We start from the raw sequence: 18,523 nt of genomic DNA on the forward strand, positions 1-18,523 counted from the left end.
TTCGATACTCCTCAACGCTACATTTGTAACCAGGCGAGGAGAACTCTGGAACCTAGAGTTAATGATTGTATTTTTGAAGTACAGTCAACAGTACCGGGATGATCCCCTGCTCTTTTCGAATAGCCTGTGACGTTCTTTAACGTGCACACTACATTAATGTGAGAAAATATGCATGTACACGGGACCGACAGCTTAAAAAATAAAGTGCCCTCCAAGCACTAAGCAAGTAGAGTGAAGTGCCTTGCTCAAGGACACAAAGAGCCGGACCTGGGATTCGAACCCTTGACCCTCGGATTCGCAGTCCTACGCCTTACATGTACATTCATCTATAGAAAAATTATCAAATTCGTGTACATCGTTAGACTTGCTTGCCAGTCCTATATACGCCATACCTATGTATATTAAGGACTGGCTTGCGCCATTTTGGATGTCAATGGGAAATACACACTTAACGATTTATACGGTTAGAAACTTGAAAAAAATCTTACAAATTTTATCAAAAAAAGACAATCAATGTATATAAAAGTGGTACCAACCTTATTGTGCTTGCTAATTTAAGACTCGGTTGAAACAAAATTAAGGATCAAATGCATTTTAGTGTCCAAAAAGTTCTGCAAATCGGCACCCTTTATGCGAAGGGTTCAGAATTGAATCGAACGAAAATATCCGATCTTTGCGATCAAAACCACAAAATTACAACTTTAAACATACTATTGGCAAAAGACATTATTACCAAACAATATAGAATAGAAAATTTGACATCATTTTCTCAAAATATTGAACAAATTTGCTCACTATTCGAAAAAGTACGCAATCCAATTCCCGTTCAAACGCGTGAGAAACTGAAAGTGCATAATCCCAACTAGTACATCGATCGTGGAACATGCTCTTTGCGTGGCTGTGCGTAGTATGCAGTTGTGCGCAGATACATTTTTTTTGTAGCCTCGCTAATATGGACGCGTAGAGTAGCGTTGTACGCGCGTGTAGTTAGCATGAATGCCATGATTACATGTAGAGTCATGTTAGTCGCGGAGTAAAAGCGTAGCCGTAGGCCGTAGTTAAATGTTCCACGATGTACACGAATTTAATATTTATAGTCCTAAGGCCATGGGAATTAAAGTAGTAGATTTGCGTCCACCGCCCGCATGCTCCAAAACCTACCGCATATTTTTTCATTATTTGCAAAAAATTTCATTATTTACCAGAAACAAGAATTAAAAATGGCTTTCAAACATAAAATCAGCAAGTTTCAAGTTGGTAAAACAGTCATAAAAAATGTGAAAATGAGTCTGCAATGATGTTGTTCACCCGTGTTGGTTGTTCACCGCGAGTCTCGGGCAGGCAAAGCTGGTAGCCAGCAGCCATCTTGAAAAAAATACACATGAATATATATGCTAAGGCTAATGAAAGTCAATTCCCAGTTTCCCGTTACATTATTTTTCATGACTGTGTAGGTGACCATTTCATTATTCATTATTCATTATTTTATACCATTTCATTATTGCATCTGTTACAGGTGTAAACCAATAACTACCCATGTATACATGTAATAAATCACCGTTTGTAGTTTACAGATGTAGTTTACAACCACATGAAGGTGATCATGATGATTGTACAACTATTATCAAAAGTTTCACAATATTTTTTACGGGATGAGATCAGAGCAAATCAAAAAGTGCGGGACAGAGAATTGAGTAGGTATTCGTTAATAATTCATTATTAACCGTATACCATGCTCCTACTGCAAAGAAAATCCCTGAAAATCAACAGAAAGAGATTTATGATATATTTAAAACCACAATTATTTATTTGTATGTTAAAGTTTGTTAGAAATCAACATTTTATTCAAAATAATGAAATATTTGGCCAGCAAATTGTTTTGAGCGGAGTAGGGTAACGGGAAACTGGGAATCGACTTTCATTAGCCTAATGCCTGTGAAGGTCATAATTTCATTCATAAAACATGCCTGGTCAATCCCAACCACTCCGAGCTACCGATTAAGACCACGTGAATGTGACGTAATTGGATTCATGAATTAGAGAATAAACGATAGGAATTTTTATTTTGCCTATCCTCTACCGTGTGATAGACGACAGGCAGGTCCAATATTTTGAGTAGTGGATGCCGGCGCGCCGGTATCCACTACGCCCACCACACGCACCTCTACAAGCGTGTTTCGCATTTTCAAGACGCATGATGACAAGGGGTCGTCTACGGCCTGATAGACGGCACCCGAAATCATGCGATTGTCCAATCAGAAATGTGTCTACGAACTAGACCACTCCCACTGACTAAGAATATTTAATGAGCAGCGCGATACTGCCTCAAACGGTAAAAAAGATGACGGGGATCACCAAAATTTCGATGCTATGCACTTTGAATGCTTTGTGGTGCCTGGCGTGCTAACCAGCTCCTTTACTTCTAACTTTGTACAGCGTGAATGGTAATGTTGGCCGATACCGATCTGTGATTCGGAGATCGGTGCCGATATGGACTGCATCGGCCTTGAATCTGAATCGGCAGATGAGCTTTCAGCTGCCGATCTAGCTTACCGATCTCTGAACTTGACAGTAATAAAAGTACACAACAATTCTTTAAGCTTACCATTACTTTCTTATGTAACATTACTACTATTTAATGCCAATATATTTCCAAAAAACGTTGTTACCACCGCAAGAATCATGTCGTATTGTCGTTTCATACTGTATTTTATGTATGTATCCACCCTTTGATAGACCGAATTAAAATGTAAACAAACAATCACGTGTCTCACTGTCTTGTGCTTGCGCTTTTGTCGTCATGACTTGTTGCTGTTTGACATCTGTAACCTTTTGCACATACTGCAAACCTTGCTGTTGTATTTATCAATTGAACTTGCACGCTCGCGGGCAAAGACTAATATTTTCCAAAAATAAAGCCTGCCATCATTCGGCCGAAGGGATCTGTGAATTGCCCAATATACCTACCCCCTCCAGTAACATACGGGGAATTCCATTAGCTCTTAAGTCATAACTGAGCATGCGCGATCATTTATTTATAGACGGTCGCCACATTGTCAATATTAAAACTAGTGGCATAGAACTACGAAACCGTACGATTAATGATTAAACTTCCGACAATCGGAGGCACTGAGTGAGTAACGCTGGGACTTGGGGTGTAAAATGGTATTTTATTTGGGTTGATATTGACATGAAAAACCTCTAAAAACGGTCATCATATTACATAGGGTCATGTGTCATATGGTGGGGCACATTTGCGTTACAAGCACTGATTTTGATCATTTGTCCTCCTTTTCACTTAAATTGTTACAAAAATGTACATCTCTAAAACTATACATCTCACATCAACAAAACTATACATTTTTGGAAAGCTTATGTTCCAAGGAATCCAACTATGCATAAATGAAGTTGGTATACAGGGTGCGTAAGAAAATATATAGGGTGATATCATGAAAAAATTAATTTTACTAGTAAATTCATAATTTATTGCATTTGCTACTGATATGGAATACCTCAAATGTAATCTAATTTTGTGGCAGGCAACACTATGAGCTTAAATAAAATGTATACTTTTGCCATGTTATGATTGACCAAAGTGGTGATACAGGGTGTGAAAATATACGTAACTTCACGCACAAAATGTTGTTGTTTGAAGATATTTTCTATTTTTCTTTAGAGTGTATCCTACATTTATTTTAACTGCATATTTGGATTCCTGGGGTAAAAAGCTTTCCAAAATGTATACTTTTCCTATCTTAGTGTGTATAATTCTCAAGATACAACAATTGAAAGCCAAAACGCATGTCGTGACTGAAAATCTTGGCATTTGGGTGTAAGTGAATAGGGAAAAATTGAGGTTCTTGTGACTTGCGGTTCTAAGTGAATATTTGTTAACACGATTAGATAAAATTAATAGCTGAATATGAATAATGAATGATCAAGCTTTCATTTGAGGTATGATTTGCAAGTATAGCATGCAATTTGGCAATGATATAATTTAAAATTCAAAAGGATGCCATGTCTCCCATAGAGAATGCACATACTCCTCCACCGCTTATCCTCCACCGCTTATCCACCAGGTTTATCTTCGTTAACATTTTGGTATTTTTCACTAATTAAACAAATTGACATTCCAAATTGAGAAACATATTTGAAAATTAGAATAATCAGGCTGTATAATGAGCCCAAACTTGATGCAATTAGACCAAGAATAGCTCTGTGACAACAAGTTAAATCGGAAAGAGGAGGGAAAAATGTAACGTCACCAGGTATTTTGGGGTCCCACCATAAGACACGTGACCTTAATTACATGTTTGGGGAATTAAGCTTTGACCGTTAACATTACTGGGGCCCGACTTGAATGAACTTGTACTGGTTGTAAAATAACATTTAAGGAATCTGAATCGGGATCGGATCGGCCCGATCTGCTAATTTTCAGATCGGAGATCGGCAGATCCGATCTTGGGTTGGATCGGCCAACACTAGTGAATGGGGGTAGTTCGTTTGTGCCTAGTAGAATAGAAATAATGAATAATGAAAAAAAGCCGTATGGGATTTCAAAAAGTTCTGGACGCAAATCTACTACTTCAATTCCCATGGCCTAAACCTTAAACATAATTTTCTGAAGCGCGGAAGTACACCAAATTGGTGTTTATGACCTTTGACATTCTTTTGTGGCGAGTGACATGGTATTTCAATTCACGCCGAGTGTCCTTGACCTTGTTGACAGGTTTGACTATGCTTCAGTGCAGTGGTCATGAAAGAATTCAAAAGATAAGGCCAAGTAAAATCAAAAACATGTTTCACGTCCGGATTTTTGAAAAAAAGGAGGAGGAGGGGGCTTTTTATTTTTTATCACGAAATACCCATAATAAGAGCTGTTTTAGCGTATAATGCCTGGAAAAAGAAGGAGGCCTCTTTTTATTTGTTGTTCTGAGAGGTAGGCCCCCTCTAAAAGTGCAATAAGTAATTCTTGGTCAAACTGGAACACTGTGAACGCTAGTGGCTCCGCGATAAACACACGCGAATATAGCGCGGTGCAGAAGAAAGTATACACGCGCCTTACACTGCGTACACGCTTAGTACACTACATAAACAGTGAATGGAGTGCCCATCTCTCTTTCATTGGCGATTGGGCCAGACTCCTTCATGTAATGTTGCTGTACACACTGATATTCAAAAGTATCTCATTTTGGAAAATGGATCTCATATTTGTAATCGTCTCAAATTGAATAGATTTGAGAAGCAATTTGAGATCCAATATGAGATCCAATTTGAGTGACAAATTGAGATATAATCCACCCAATTAGATTTTATTGGGTGCTAAGTTGCTTACTATATAGTTGATGAAGTATGGTACTGTATGGAACCAGTGTCTAGACTTCTCATGGTCAAGTATATGTTTAATTGCTGTTCATGGTCTTTTGAGTATACACAAGGTGACCCTATGGTAAAGTTGATCTAAAAATGTTTTTCTTGTTCCTTTCCAAAACAAAAAATCAAGAGAATGTTTTCAAATTATTTAAAGCGTCAGAATATCTCACAAACTTAATATCTGAATACTCATAAAATTGCCCTGGAAAATCGCAAACTCAATCACTAACAAAGGACTAACTAGGAGGATAGTTGGTTTCAGGTTGTTTGCTACAAAAAATGAAAAGAACAACAACTAATGTGGAAATAACAAAACCATGATGTTTATTGGGATACATAAATTTGAAGTATGTACATGTATCAACAGTAAGATGTTTTATAGTATAATTGACCTTGTCTTCTTGGCAGAGAAACCTGATCTGCAAGCACAAAATTCCCAATACTGCTTCAGCTATTAAATTGGAGTAATTAGGCCTTGCTCTGTCAAAAATACAATTTTGGTGATCCCCAATTTCTTTGACCATGAAATGACAAACATTTGGTAGCACCAATGTATTAAGCACCAATTGGGTGATTATGGATCTCATATTGGTACTCAAATTCATTCTCAAATTGGGTCTCAATTCTATCTAATTTGAGATGATTTTCAAAATGAGATCCATTTTCCAAAATGAGATAGTTGTGCACAACAGTGACATGTAGGGGGATCGCTACACCTCCACAGCAAGTCTGTTACTTTCCCAGAATTAAAGAATGCTGGTACCCATTTATACACCTGGGTGGAGAGGAGTAATCGAGATAAAGTACCTTTATACTCAAGGGCACTACACGACGGTGTCACCGGGGTTCGAACCCGCAACCTTCCGATTACGAGTCGGAGCCCTCCCTTACCATGTAGTTTTAATAACAGCTTGTAATTTCTTCATATGTTTTAGGAGACACCATCTCATGGCTAAGGAGTAAAAATGATTCCCACCGGGACAGGAGAAACTACCATCCCAGTCATGCAGAAATATCGCAATAATGTAGCCATCTTGGCTGAACGGACAAATGGTAAGAAATTTATATTGTAATATTTGCTGAGGAGGACGCCCTCAAGTTTTGTCCAAATTCTGATTTGTTGATAAATATTTTTTTGTAATTTTCAAAAAAAAATTGGTGGTGGGCAGAGAGGCTTCAAAAATAAAGCCTAGTGTACAATGTAGGTAAATACAGGGTGAGTAAAAAAAAACTGGAATAGAGCAAAGAATCGATATTTATGTAAGAACCAAATCGAACTTTCCCAATATTGAAAGATTCTATAAATGCTACACTCAATGGCCACCTTCTGTGAAAATATAAAGTGAATCGCAACTACCGCTTAATTTTGATGAGTCCTTTTGTTGCGATACCCAATTTCGTTATTTGTCCACGAGGTACCATGTATTTTGAATGAGAGCACACAGTGCGCGGTAAAGGCACCATACCGTAAAACCCCGTCTACAAGCATATATACATGTAGTGTTGTTGATGAAAGCTAAGTTCACACGAAACTAGCGTAAATATGTCAATACAAAAGATTGGTCTTACAATAATACTTGTTCGTATATGCTCGGATGTGTCATTTATTCACTCAAACTCCATAATGGCACCTGGATTAATTTAGCTTTCATCAGAAGCATTCTATATGCTTATAGACGAGGTTTTACGGTATCTGATTCTGAAACTGACTTTAACTTAAATAAGGTTGATTTTGCGTTATTTTATTTTATTTTATTTTTTTCTGTTCAAACAAACTTTCTAACATTACTTTAAGTCCTTCATACCTCACTCGACTCCAACTCAGTTTTTTTAAATCCCAAAATGTCCAATTTACTGGATATTTTGTAATTCACTCCATTTCAATTTGCGCGCATTTCATTTTGACATTTGAAAAACCCGCCTGGAAATTTGTATGTTTTTGATAGAGAATAAACATCTTTAAAGTAAAGGTAAAATGAAAATAACAACAAATAATGTTTCTTCTCCTTAAACAAGACCAAGGGCAATAACACTTTGGGTGCTCCATTTTATTTTAATGACAATGAAGTTACATGTAAGAAAATGGCAGTTGTTCCAAATCTACCTTACACAGAGTGGGCTGACATTCAAATTTTAGATGTCTCTTGGACAAACATTAAAATTGGGTAGCGCTATAAAATGTGCTATAAAAACAAAACGGTAAATGCTAATTCCTTAATTTTTACACACAAGGTCAATGATGGATATACTATATATAAAATGTTTTCAAAACTAAAAAGTTCAACTCGGTTCATAAGTAAAAATGGATTCTTTTCTCTATTGCGCTTTTTTTTACTCACCCTGTACATGTAGTTTACAATGTGCAGTTCTCAAGAAGAAAAATTTGTGTGGGGGCAGAGAGGCTTCAAAAAATAATGCCTAGTCTAGGTAAATCCATGTAGTTTACAATGTGCAATCCTGTAAGAGGAGTTTGCAGCCATTGGGCTATTCCAGAAATTAAAGGCACCCCCTAAAGAAGACATGGGATTCCCAAAATTTTTCACCATTTGTTACTCTGGAAATCCCCCCCGCCCAAAAAAAAATGGTCATTATTTTCACAACCCTAAAGAAGACATGGAAATTCTCAAGAAAAAGACACCTTTTAATTTTGGGCTTGGGAATTCCCAAATATTTTTGCAAAAATTTGCCTGTCTTCACACAGGGAATTCCCAATTTTTTAATCATTTTATTGTCAGAATGGGAATTCCCATTTTTTTTTTTTTTTTTGATAAAAGTTTGGTCTGGGAATTCCCAAAAATGTATGGTACAAACTTATATCTTCTTTAGGAGGGGGGTGCCATTAATTTCTGGAATAGCCCATTATACCCAAGAAGAAAAATGTCAATTGACTTCTCAAACGTTAACTTTTAAAGCAGAATGATGATTTTTTGAAGCGAGAACCTAGTGATTGTGGCAGTTCTCCATGTTGGCATCATTGGCTTAATTGTTTGTTTGTTTGTTTTACCGGTCGTTCCGAAGGAGAATTAATCATCCTGTCATCAGTTTTGCCATTTAATGAGATGCCAACATGGGGCCTGCTTAAATCCAGGGTGATGAAATCATAGCTGAAAAGATCTGACTGCTTGGAAATGGATCAGGCTATTCCAGTTAGAATCCATACATCCCTATGGAAGACATGACCCTAATCCTCCACATAGGGAGTGTGAATTCCAAATGGGATTACCTGATTAGATGACTCCGTTTGAAGTAGATATTCACCCCTTGTGTGGGGGATTAAGGTCATGTCTCCCATAGGGGGTGTATGGATTTCAACTGGAATAGCCTAATGACTCAGTTATAGCAAGTAAAATCAATTAGCATGTTTGGTCCCAGCAACAATGTTCTGGTGCAATTTGGTAGGGTGATTGAGTATGATGACCTCTGGTTCTATATAGTTTGGTATCATATCTGACATTCACACCCCCACACATACACAGACACTAACATGCATTTAACTTGAAGATATATTACATTGTTTATTGTCATCTTTCCTTTGATATATTTCTTCTTTTTCCAGAGCAAGATGCTCGTCTCAAGGCTGCACAAGAGATCAGTGAAAATTTCGAGGTAAGGCAAAAAAAAAGATTGTTTGCTTAAATCTTCATCCGACTGCCCAAATTAAACGTTCCAACTGAAAAAGTTATTTTCTGTGTCTCAAAATCATGATTTTCATGTTCGCCACTTTTTTTTCCTTCTTGTTTGTCAGATATACCAATACAATGCAATTGCAGCGTCACATCATATTTTTTTATATCTCTTCAATTTACAATAGACCTTGATGTACAATGTTTTAAACCTGTGCTTTCAGGCAGGACTTAGTAAAAACAAAACTGTTGTTGACAAGATTATTACAAAATATGTTAAATATGCTTGTAACACTACATACTGGCGGCTAGTGCACACCTCAACAAGCGTTGTCTCCAACGACACAGACATGGCAGTGTACCCTGTGATAGACAAGTAGAAACCAATGAAATTCAGCGCCTACAAACAAAACCGCATTCAGTGACTAAGAAAGTTGTTATAATTTCTCTTGGCAGGTGATCATAGCTCACCCTCAGTATGCAGCCTTCTTGGAGTATTGCATCCCTCTATTTCTCAAGGTGCTCAAGGAGGAGAAACCACAGAATATTGCAGAATCTCCTATGCAGGTTTGTACAGTATACTCTGTTTTCTATAAGACCTATTATTAAAGCCCATTCACTGATCCCAGCATGAGTGTAAAATATGAATAAATTGTTTATAAATTGCTTACAAGTGAATGATAAGTCATTAAAATTGTCATTAGGTATCTTTGAAATGAAGACTTTGGCAAAAAAGCCCAGAAAAACTGCAGTATTGACTAAGTTGAAGCCCCATTCAAATACATGTTGCAGATGATTTTCTGAATGAGCAAATCGCTGAATAGGCAAAAGGTTTGAAGAAAATGGAAAAAGAAAGTCCAATGCAGTATGCACTTTTTTTATTGAGAAAATCAGACTGCGCGCTAAGTGGAATTTTTATTTTCATTGATTTTTCAGCCTAAGTTGTTGGGGCTTGGAAGTACATCAGTTTGCTTTTAGTTTCTAGTTGTTATTTAATGAACATGAGCAGGCTCAACACACAGCAAATATACTGCGCCAATAAAGTATCCTTACAGTTGGAAAAATAATCACAATTTCCAAACTGAACGATATTGGGGTAAATTTGTTTTTTTAATAGATGCACTCTTTAATTCTGCACATTATGACACCACATTGAATCCAATGTGACTTCAAGAAGCAAAGTTACAAGCATTTTATTAGACAAAGGTCCAGTTTTAAAAGTGACAAACTGGCCTATTCAAAACGCCACAGACTAGACATCTGGTTTGAGAGTGGTGAATGACTAATTTATGCGATTGGCTTTAATTTAAAACCAAAGGAACAAAAGAAAACTGAAACAAAAGAGCTGACAAATAAAATGCAAGTTATGAAAAGTACAGAGAAGTAAAAATGAAATAAAACTGCTTTAAATAACGCTTCATTGAAGAAACTGTGTTGTCTCTTTGTTGCCCTTGTTGGAATCTTTTTGCGCCTTGTATAGGCCAGTTTGTCACTTTTGAAACTGGACCTTCGTCTATTCAATTGCTTGTAACTTTAGTTCTTGAGGTCACATTGGATTCAATGTGGTGTCATAATGTGCAGAATTAGATAGTGCATCTATTAAAAAAACAAATTTACCCCAATATTGTTCAGTTTTGAAAGTGTGATTATTTTTCCAAGTGTAAGGATACTTTATTGGCGCAGTATACTATGATTTAGGCAAGATTCTAATGCACCCCTTCAAACACTTGCTATTTCATGCCTCGTTTTATCTTCACAAATTTTTAATACCTAATTTTCCAATAATAATTATAGATCCAAAAAGGCAGGCAGGCAGATGTGAAATCTAAAGAGAATTGTTTAATACTTACATGGTCCTGGTACGAAATGGTGATGCTTGATCGCTTAAAAGAGGCTAGGTCCCCTCCCCTTCTACTTGCCGATTATCAATGCCTGTTGGGCGTCCAAGCAGTGTGATTTTTTATCACTTATATGTTTGCACTCATGTACGCCCGACACATAGCATAGACCACGCAAGTATTACAAATTTTACCTCAAGTTATCTAACTGACTGCCAGCTCCAAACTAGCACCCATACACTTGGGTAATGGTTCCAATAAACTTTTTTTCCATTTTGCAGCATCTTCGAAAGCTGCTGTTGGAGCTTCTGCATCGTATGCCTACCAACGAATGCCTGCGTCCATATGTGCAGCAGATATTGGAGCTGATGTTTTTTCTCCTGGAGCTGGAAAATGAGGAGAATGTCTTGGTGTGTCTAAGAGTCATTATAGAGCTGCATAAGCAGTATAGGCCTATAATGCAGCCAGAGGTGAGTGATTGTGTGTTTGTTTGTTTGTTTGCCGCTTTATTACACATGGTGTACATGACTTGACTTTGGCCCTGGTGTGTCTGAGAGTCATTATAGAACTGCATAAGCAGTATAGGCCTATAATGCAGCCAGAGGTGAGTGATTGTGTGTTTGTTTGTTTGCCGCTTTATTACACATGGTGTACATGACTTGACTTTGGCCCTGGTGTGTCTGAGAGTCATTATAGAACTGCATAAGCAGTATAGGCCTATAATGCAGCCAGAGGTGAGTGATTGTGTGTTTGTCTGCCGCTTTATTACACATGGTGTACATGACTTGACTTTGGCCCTGGTGTGTCTGAGAGTCATTATAGAACTGCATAAGCAGTATAGGCCTATAATGCAGCCAGAGGTGAGTGATTGTGTGTTTGTCTGTTTGTTTGCCGCTTTATTACACATGGTGTACATGACTTGACTTTGGCCCTGGTGTGTCTGAGAGTCATTATAGAACTGCATAAACAGTATAGGCCTATAATGCAGCCAGAGGTGAGTGATTGTGTGTTTGTCTGTTTGTTTGCACCTTTATTACACATGGTGTACATGACTTGACTTTGGCCCTGGTGTGTCTGAGAGTCATTATAGAGCTGCATAAACAGTATAGGCCTATAATGCAGCCAGAGGTGAGTGATTGTGTGTTTGTCTGTTTGTTTGCACCTTTATTACACATGGTGTACATGACTTGACTTTGGCCCTGGTGTGTCTGAGAGTCATTATAGAACTGCATAAGCAGTATAGGCCTATAATGCAGCCAGAGGTGAGTGATTGTGTGTTTGTCTGTTTGTTTGCACCTTTATTACACATGGTGTACATGACTTGACTTTGGCCCTGGTGTGTCTGAGAGTCATTATAGAGCTGCATAAACAGTATAGGCCTATAATGCAGCCAGAGGTGAGTGATTGTGTGTTTGTTTGTTTGTTTGCACCTTTATTACACATGGTGTACATGACTTGACTTTGGCCCTGGTGTGTCTGAGAGTCATTATAGAGCTGCATAAACAGTATAGGCCTATAATGCAGCCAGAGGTGAGTGATTGTGTGTTTGTCTGTTTGTTTGCACCTTTATTACACATGGTGTACATGACTTGACTTTGGCCCTGGTGTGTCTGAGAGTCATTATAGAGCTGCATAAACAGTATAGGCCTATAATGCAGCCAGAGGTGAGTGATTGTGTGTTTGTCTGTTTGTTTGCACCTTTATTACACATGGTGTACATGACTTGACTTTGGCCCTGGTGTGTCTGAGAGTCATTATAGAGCTGCATAAACAGTATAGGCCTATAATGCAGCCAGAGGTGAGTGATTGTGTGTTTGTCTGTTTGTTTGCACCTTTATTACACATGGTGTACATGACTTGACTTTGGCCCTGGTGTGTCTGAGAGTCATTATAGAGCTGCATAAGCAGTATAGGCCTATAATGCAGCCAGAGGTGAGTGATTGTGTGTTTGTCTGTTTGTTTGCACCTTTATTACACATGGTGTACATGACTTGACTTTGGCCCTGGTGTGTCTGAGAGTCATTATAGAGCTGCATAAACAGTATAGGCCTATAATGCAGCCAGAGGTGAGTGATTGTGTGTTTGTCTGTTTGTTTGCACCTTTATTACACATGGTGTACATGACTTGACTTTGGCCCTGGTGTGTCTGAGAGTCATTATAGAGCTGCATAAACAGTATAGGCCTATAATGCAGCCAGAGGTGAGTGATTGTGTGTTTGTCTGTTTGTTTGCACCTTTATTACACATGGTGTACATGACTTGACTTTGGCCCTGGTGTGTCTGAGAGTCATTATAGAGCTGCATAAACAGTATAGGCCTATAATGCAGCCAGAGGTGAGTGATTGTGTGTTTGTCTGTTTGTTTGCACCTTTATTACACATGGTGTACATGACTTGACTTTGGCCCTGGTGTGTCTGAGAGTCATTATAGAACTGCATAAACAGTATAGGCCTATAATGCAGCCAGAGGTGAGTGATTGTGTGTTTGTCTGTTTGTTTGCACCTTTATTACACATGGTGTACATGACTTGACTTTGGCCCTGGTGTGTCTGAGAGTCATTATAGAACTGCATAAACAGTATAGGCCTATAATGCAGCCAGAGGTGAGTGATTGTGTGTTTGTCTGTTTGTTTGCACCTTTATTACACATGGTGTACATGACTTGACTTTGGCCCTGGTGTGTCTGAGAGTCATTATAGAGCTGCATAAACAGTATAGGCCTATAATGCAGCCAGAGGTGAGTGATTGTGTGTTTGTCTGTTTGTTTGCACCTTTATTACACATGGTGTACATGACTTGACTTTGGCCCTGGTGTGTCTGAGAGTCATTATAGAGCTGCATAAACAGTATAGGCCTATAATGCAGCCAGAGGTGAGTGATTGTGTGTTTGTCTGTTTGTTTGCACCTTTATTACACATGGTGTACATGACTTGACTTTGGCCCTGGTGTGTCTGAGAGTCATTATAGAGCTGCATAAACAGTATAGGCCTATAATGCAGCCAGAGGTGAGTGATTGTGTGTTTGTCTGTTTGTTTGCACCTTTATTACACATGGTGTACATGACTTGACTTTGGCCCTGGTGTGTCTGAGAGTCATTATAGAGCTGCATAAACAGTATAGGCCTATAATGCAGCCAGAGGTGAGTGATTGTGTGTTTGTCTGTTTGTTTGCACCTTTATTACACATGGTGTACATGACTTGACTTTGGCCCTGGTGTGTCTGAGAGTCATTATAGAACTGCATAAACAGTATAGGCCTATAATGCAGCCAGAGGTGAGTGATTGTGTGTTTGTCTGTTTGTTTGCACCTTTATTACACATGGTGTACATGACTTGACTTTGGCCCTGGTGTGTCTGAGAGTCATTATAGAACTGCATAAACAGTATAGGCCTATAATGCAGCCAGAGGTGAGTGATTGTGTGTTTGTCTGTTTGTTTGCACCTTTATTACACATGGTGTACATGACTTGACTTTGGCCCTGGTGTGTCTGAGAGTCATTATAGAGCTGCATAAACAGTATAGGCCTATAATGCAGCCAGAGGTGAGTGATTGTGTGTTTGTCTGTTTGTTTGCACCTTTATTACACATGGTGTACATGACTTGACTTTGGCCCTGGTGTGTCTGAGAGTCATTATAGAGCTGCATAAACAGTATAGGCCTATAATGCAGCCAGAGGTGAGTGATTGTGTGTTTGTCTGTTTGTTTGCACCTTTATTACACATGGTGTACATGACTTGACTTTGGCCCTGGTGTGTCTGAGAGTCATTATAGAGCTGCATAAACAGTATAGGCCTATAATGCAGCCAGAGGTGAGTGATTGTGTGTTTGTCTGTTTGTTTGCACCTTTATTACACATGGTGTACATGACTTGACTTTGGCCCTGGTGTGTCTGAGAGTCATTATAGAGCTGCATAAACAGTATAGGCCTATAATGCAGCCAGAGGTGAGTGATTGTGTGTTTGTCTGTTTGTTTGCACCTTTATTACACATGGTGTACATGACTTGACTTTGGCCCTGGTGTGTCTGAGAGTCATTATAGAACTGCATAAACAGTATAGGCCTATAATGCAGCCAGAGGTGAGTGATTGTGTGTTTGTCTGTTTGTTTGCACCTTTATTACACATGGTGTACATGACTTGACTTTGGCCCTGGTGTGTCTGAGAGTCATTATAGAGCTGCATAAACAGTATAGGCCTATAATGCAGCCAGAGGTGAGTGATTGTGTGTTTGTCTGTTTGTTTGCACTCTGGTGTACATGACTTGACTTTGGCCCTGGTGTGTCTGAGAGTCATTATAGAGCTGCATAAACAGTATAGGCCTATAATGCAGCCAGAGGTGAGTGATTGTGTGTTTGTCTGTTTGTTTGCACCTTTATTACACATGGTGTACATGACTTGACTTTGGCCCTGGTGTGTCTGAGAGTCATTATAGAGCTGCATAAACAGTATAGGCCTATAATGCAGCCAGAGGTGAGTGATTGTGTGTTTGTCTGTTTGTTTGCACCTTTATTACACATGGTGTACATGACTTGACTTTGGCCCTGGTGTGTCTGAGAGTCATTATAGAGCTGCATAAACAGTATAGGCCTATAATGCAGCCAGAGGTGAGTGATTGTGTGTTTGTCTGTTTGTTTGCACCTTTATTACACATGGTGTACATGACTTGACTTTGGCCCTGGTGTGTCTGAGAGTCATTATAGAGCTGCATAAACAGTATAGGCCTATAATGCAGCCAGAGGTGAGTGATTGTGTGTTTGTCTGTTTGTTTGCACCTTTATTACACATGGTGTACATGACTTGACTTTGGCCCTGGTGTGTCTGAGAGTCATTATAGAGCTGCATAAACAGTATAGGCCTATAATGCAGCCAGAGGTGAGTGATTGTGTGTTTGTCTGTTTGTTTGCACCTTTATTACACATGGTGTACATGACTTGACTTTGGCCCTGGTGTGTCTGAGAGTCATTATAGAGCTGCATAAACAGTATAGGCCTATAATGCAGCCAGAGGTGAGTGATTGTGTGTTTGTCTGTTTGTTTGCACCTTTATTACACATGGTGTACATGACTTGACTTTGGCCCTGGTGTGTCTGAGAGTCATTATAGAGCTGCATAAACAGTATAGGCCTATAATGCAGCCAGAGGTGAGTGATTGTGTGTTTGTCTGTTTGTTTGCACCTTTATTACACATGGTGTACATGACTTGACTTTGGCCCTGGTGTGTCTGAGAGTCATTATAGAGCTGCATAAACAGTATAGGCCTATAATGCAGCCAGAGGTGAGTGATTGTGTGTTTGTCTGTTTGTTTGCACCTTTATTACACATGGTGTACATGACTTGACTTTGGCCCTGGTGTGTCTGAGAGTCATTATAGAGCTGCATAAACAGTATAGGCCTATAATGCAGCCAGAGGTGAGTGATTGTGTGTTTGTCTGTTTGTTTGCACCTTTATTACACATGGTGTACATGACTTGACTTTGGCCCTGGTGTGTCTGAGAGTCATTATAGAGCTGCATAAACAGTATAGGCCTATAATGCAGCCAGAGGTGAGTGATTGTGTGTTTGTCTGTTTGTTTGCACCTTTATTACACATGGTGTACATGACTTGACTTTGGCCCTGGTGTGTCTGAGAGTCATTATAGAGCTGCATAAACAGTATAGGCCTATAATGCAGCCAGAGGTGAGTGATTGTGTGTTTGTCTGTTTGTTTGCACCTTTATTACACATGGTGTACATGACTTGACTTTGGCCCTGGTGTGTCTGAGAGTCATTATAGAGCTGCATAAACAGTATAGGCCTATAATGCAGCCAGAGGTGAGTGATTGTGTGTTTGTCTGTTTGTTTGCACCTTTATTACACATGGTGTACATGACTTGACTTTGGCCCTGGTGTGTCTGAGAGTCATTATAGAGCTGCATAAACAGTATAGGCCTATAATGCAGCCAGAGGTGAGTGATTGTGTGTTTGTCTGTTTGTTTGCACCTTTATTACACATGGTGTACATGACTTGACTTTGGCCCTGGTGTGTCTGAGAGTCATTATAGAGCTGCATAAACAGTATAGGCCTATAATGCAGCCAGAGGTGAGTGATTGTGTGTTTGTCTGTTTGTTTGCACCTTTATTACACATGGTGTACATGACTTGACTTTGGCCCTGGTGTGTCTGAGAGTCATTATAGAGCTGCATAAACAGTATAGGCCTATAATGCAGCCAGAGGTGAGTGATTGTGTGTTTGTCTGTTTGTTTGCACCTTTATTACACATGGTGTACATGACTTGACTTTGGCCCTGGTGTGTCTGAGAGTCATTATAGAGCTGCATAAACAGTATAGGCCTATAATGCAGCCAGAGGTGAGTGATTGTGTGTTTGTCTGTTTGTTTGCACCTTTATTACACATGGTGTACATGACTTGACTTTGGCCCTGGTGTGTCTGAGAGTCATTATAGAACTGCATAAACAGTATAGGCCTATAATGCAGCCAGAGGTGAGTGATTGTGTGTTTGTCTGTTTGTTTGCACCTTTATTACACATGGTGTACATGACTTGACTTTGGCCCTGGTGTGTCTGAGAGTCATTATAGAGCTGCATAAACAGTATAGGCCTATAATGCAGCCAGAGGTGAGTGATTGTGTGTTTGTCTGTTTGTTTGCACCTTTATTACACATGGTGTACATGACTTGACTTTGGCCCTGGTGTGTCTGAGAGTCATTATAGAACTGCATAAACAGTATAGGCCTATAATGCAGCCAGAGGTGAGTGATTGTGTGTTTGTCTGTTTGTTTGCACCTTTATTACACATGGTGTACATGACTTGACTTTGGCCCTGGTGTGTCTGAGAGTCATTATAGAGCTGCATAAACAGTATAGGCCTATAATGCAGCCAGAGGTGAGTGATTGTGTGTTTGTCTGTTTGTTTGCACCTTTATTACACATGGTGTACATGACTTGACTTTGGCCCTGGTGTGTCTGAGAGTCATTATAGAGCTGCATAAACAGTATAGGCCTATAATGCAGCCAGAGGTGAGTGATTGTGTGTTTGTCTGTTTGTTTGCACCTTTATTACACATGGTGTACATGACTTGACTTTGGCCCTGGTGTGTCTGAGAGTCATTATAGAACTGCATAAACAGTATAGGCCTATAATGCAGCCAGAGGTGAGTGATTGTGTGTTTGTCTGTTTGTTTGCACCTTTATTACACATGGTGTACATGACTTGACTTTGGCCCTGGTGTGTCTGAGAGTCATTATAGAGCTGCATAAACAGTATAGGCCTATAATGCAGCCAGAGGTGAGTGATTGTGTGTTTGTCTGTTTGTTTGCACCTTTATTACACATGGTGTACATGACTTGACTTTGGCCCTGGTGTGTCTGAGAGTCATTATAGAACTGCATAAACAGTATAGGCCTATAATGCAGCCAGAGGTGAGTGATTGTGTGTTTGTCTGTTTGTTTGCACCTTTATTACACATGGTGTACATGACTTGACTTTGGCCCTGGTGTGTCTGAGAGTCATTATAGAGCTGCATAAACAGTATAGGCCTATAATGCAGCCAGAGGTGAGTGATTGTGTGTTTGTCTGTTTGTTTGCACCTTTATTACACATGGTGTACATGACTTGACTTTGGCCCTGGTGTGTCTGAGAGTCATTATAGAACTGCATAAACAGTATAGGCCTATAATGCAGCCAGAGGTGAG

At 39.2% G+C, this 18,523-nt stretch overlaps 1 protein-coding gene across 1 annotated transcript in view; it reads left to right on the plus strand.

Moving 5' to 3' along the window:
• Positions 1–6,310: 6,310 nt before the first annotated feature.
• The window catches only part of LOC140162614 (transformation/transcription domain-associated protein-like), a 162,624-nt gene continuing 150,411 nt past the window's right edge, over positions 6,311–18,523 (plus strand). Inside the window, 4 exon segments of the mRNA XM_072185881.1 lie at positions 6,311–6,426; positions 8,930–8,979; positions 9,453–9,563; positions 11,116–11,304. Of these exon segments, the coding sequence (XP_072041982.1) occupies positions 6,339–6,426; positions 8,930–8,979; positions 9,453–9,563; positions 11,116–11,304 (438 nt within the window). The 5' untranslated portion in view covers positions 6,311–6,338.

The sequence above is a fragment of the Amphiura filiformis genome, chromosome 10 (genome assembly GCF_039555335.1).
Source record: "Amphiura filiformis chromosome 10, Afil_fr2py, whole genome shotgun sequence".
Taxonomy (NCBI): domain Eukaryota; kingdom Metazoa; phylum Echinodermata; class Ophiuroidea; order Amphilepidida; family Amphiuridae; genus Amphiura; species Amphiura filiformis.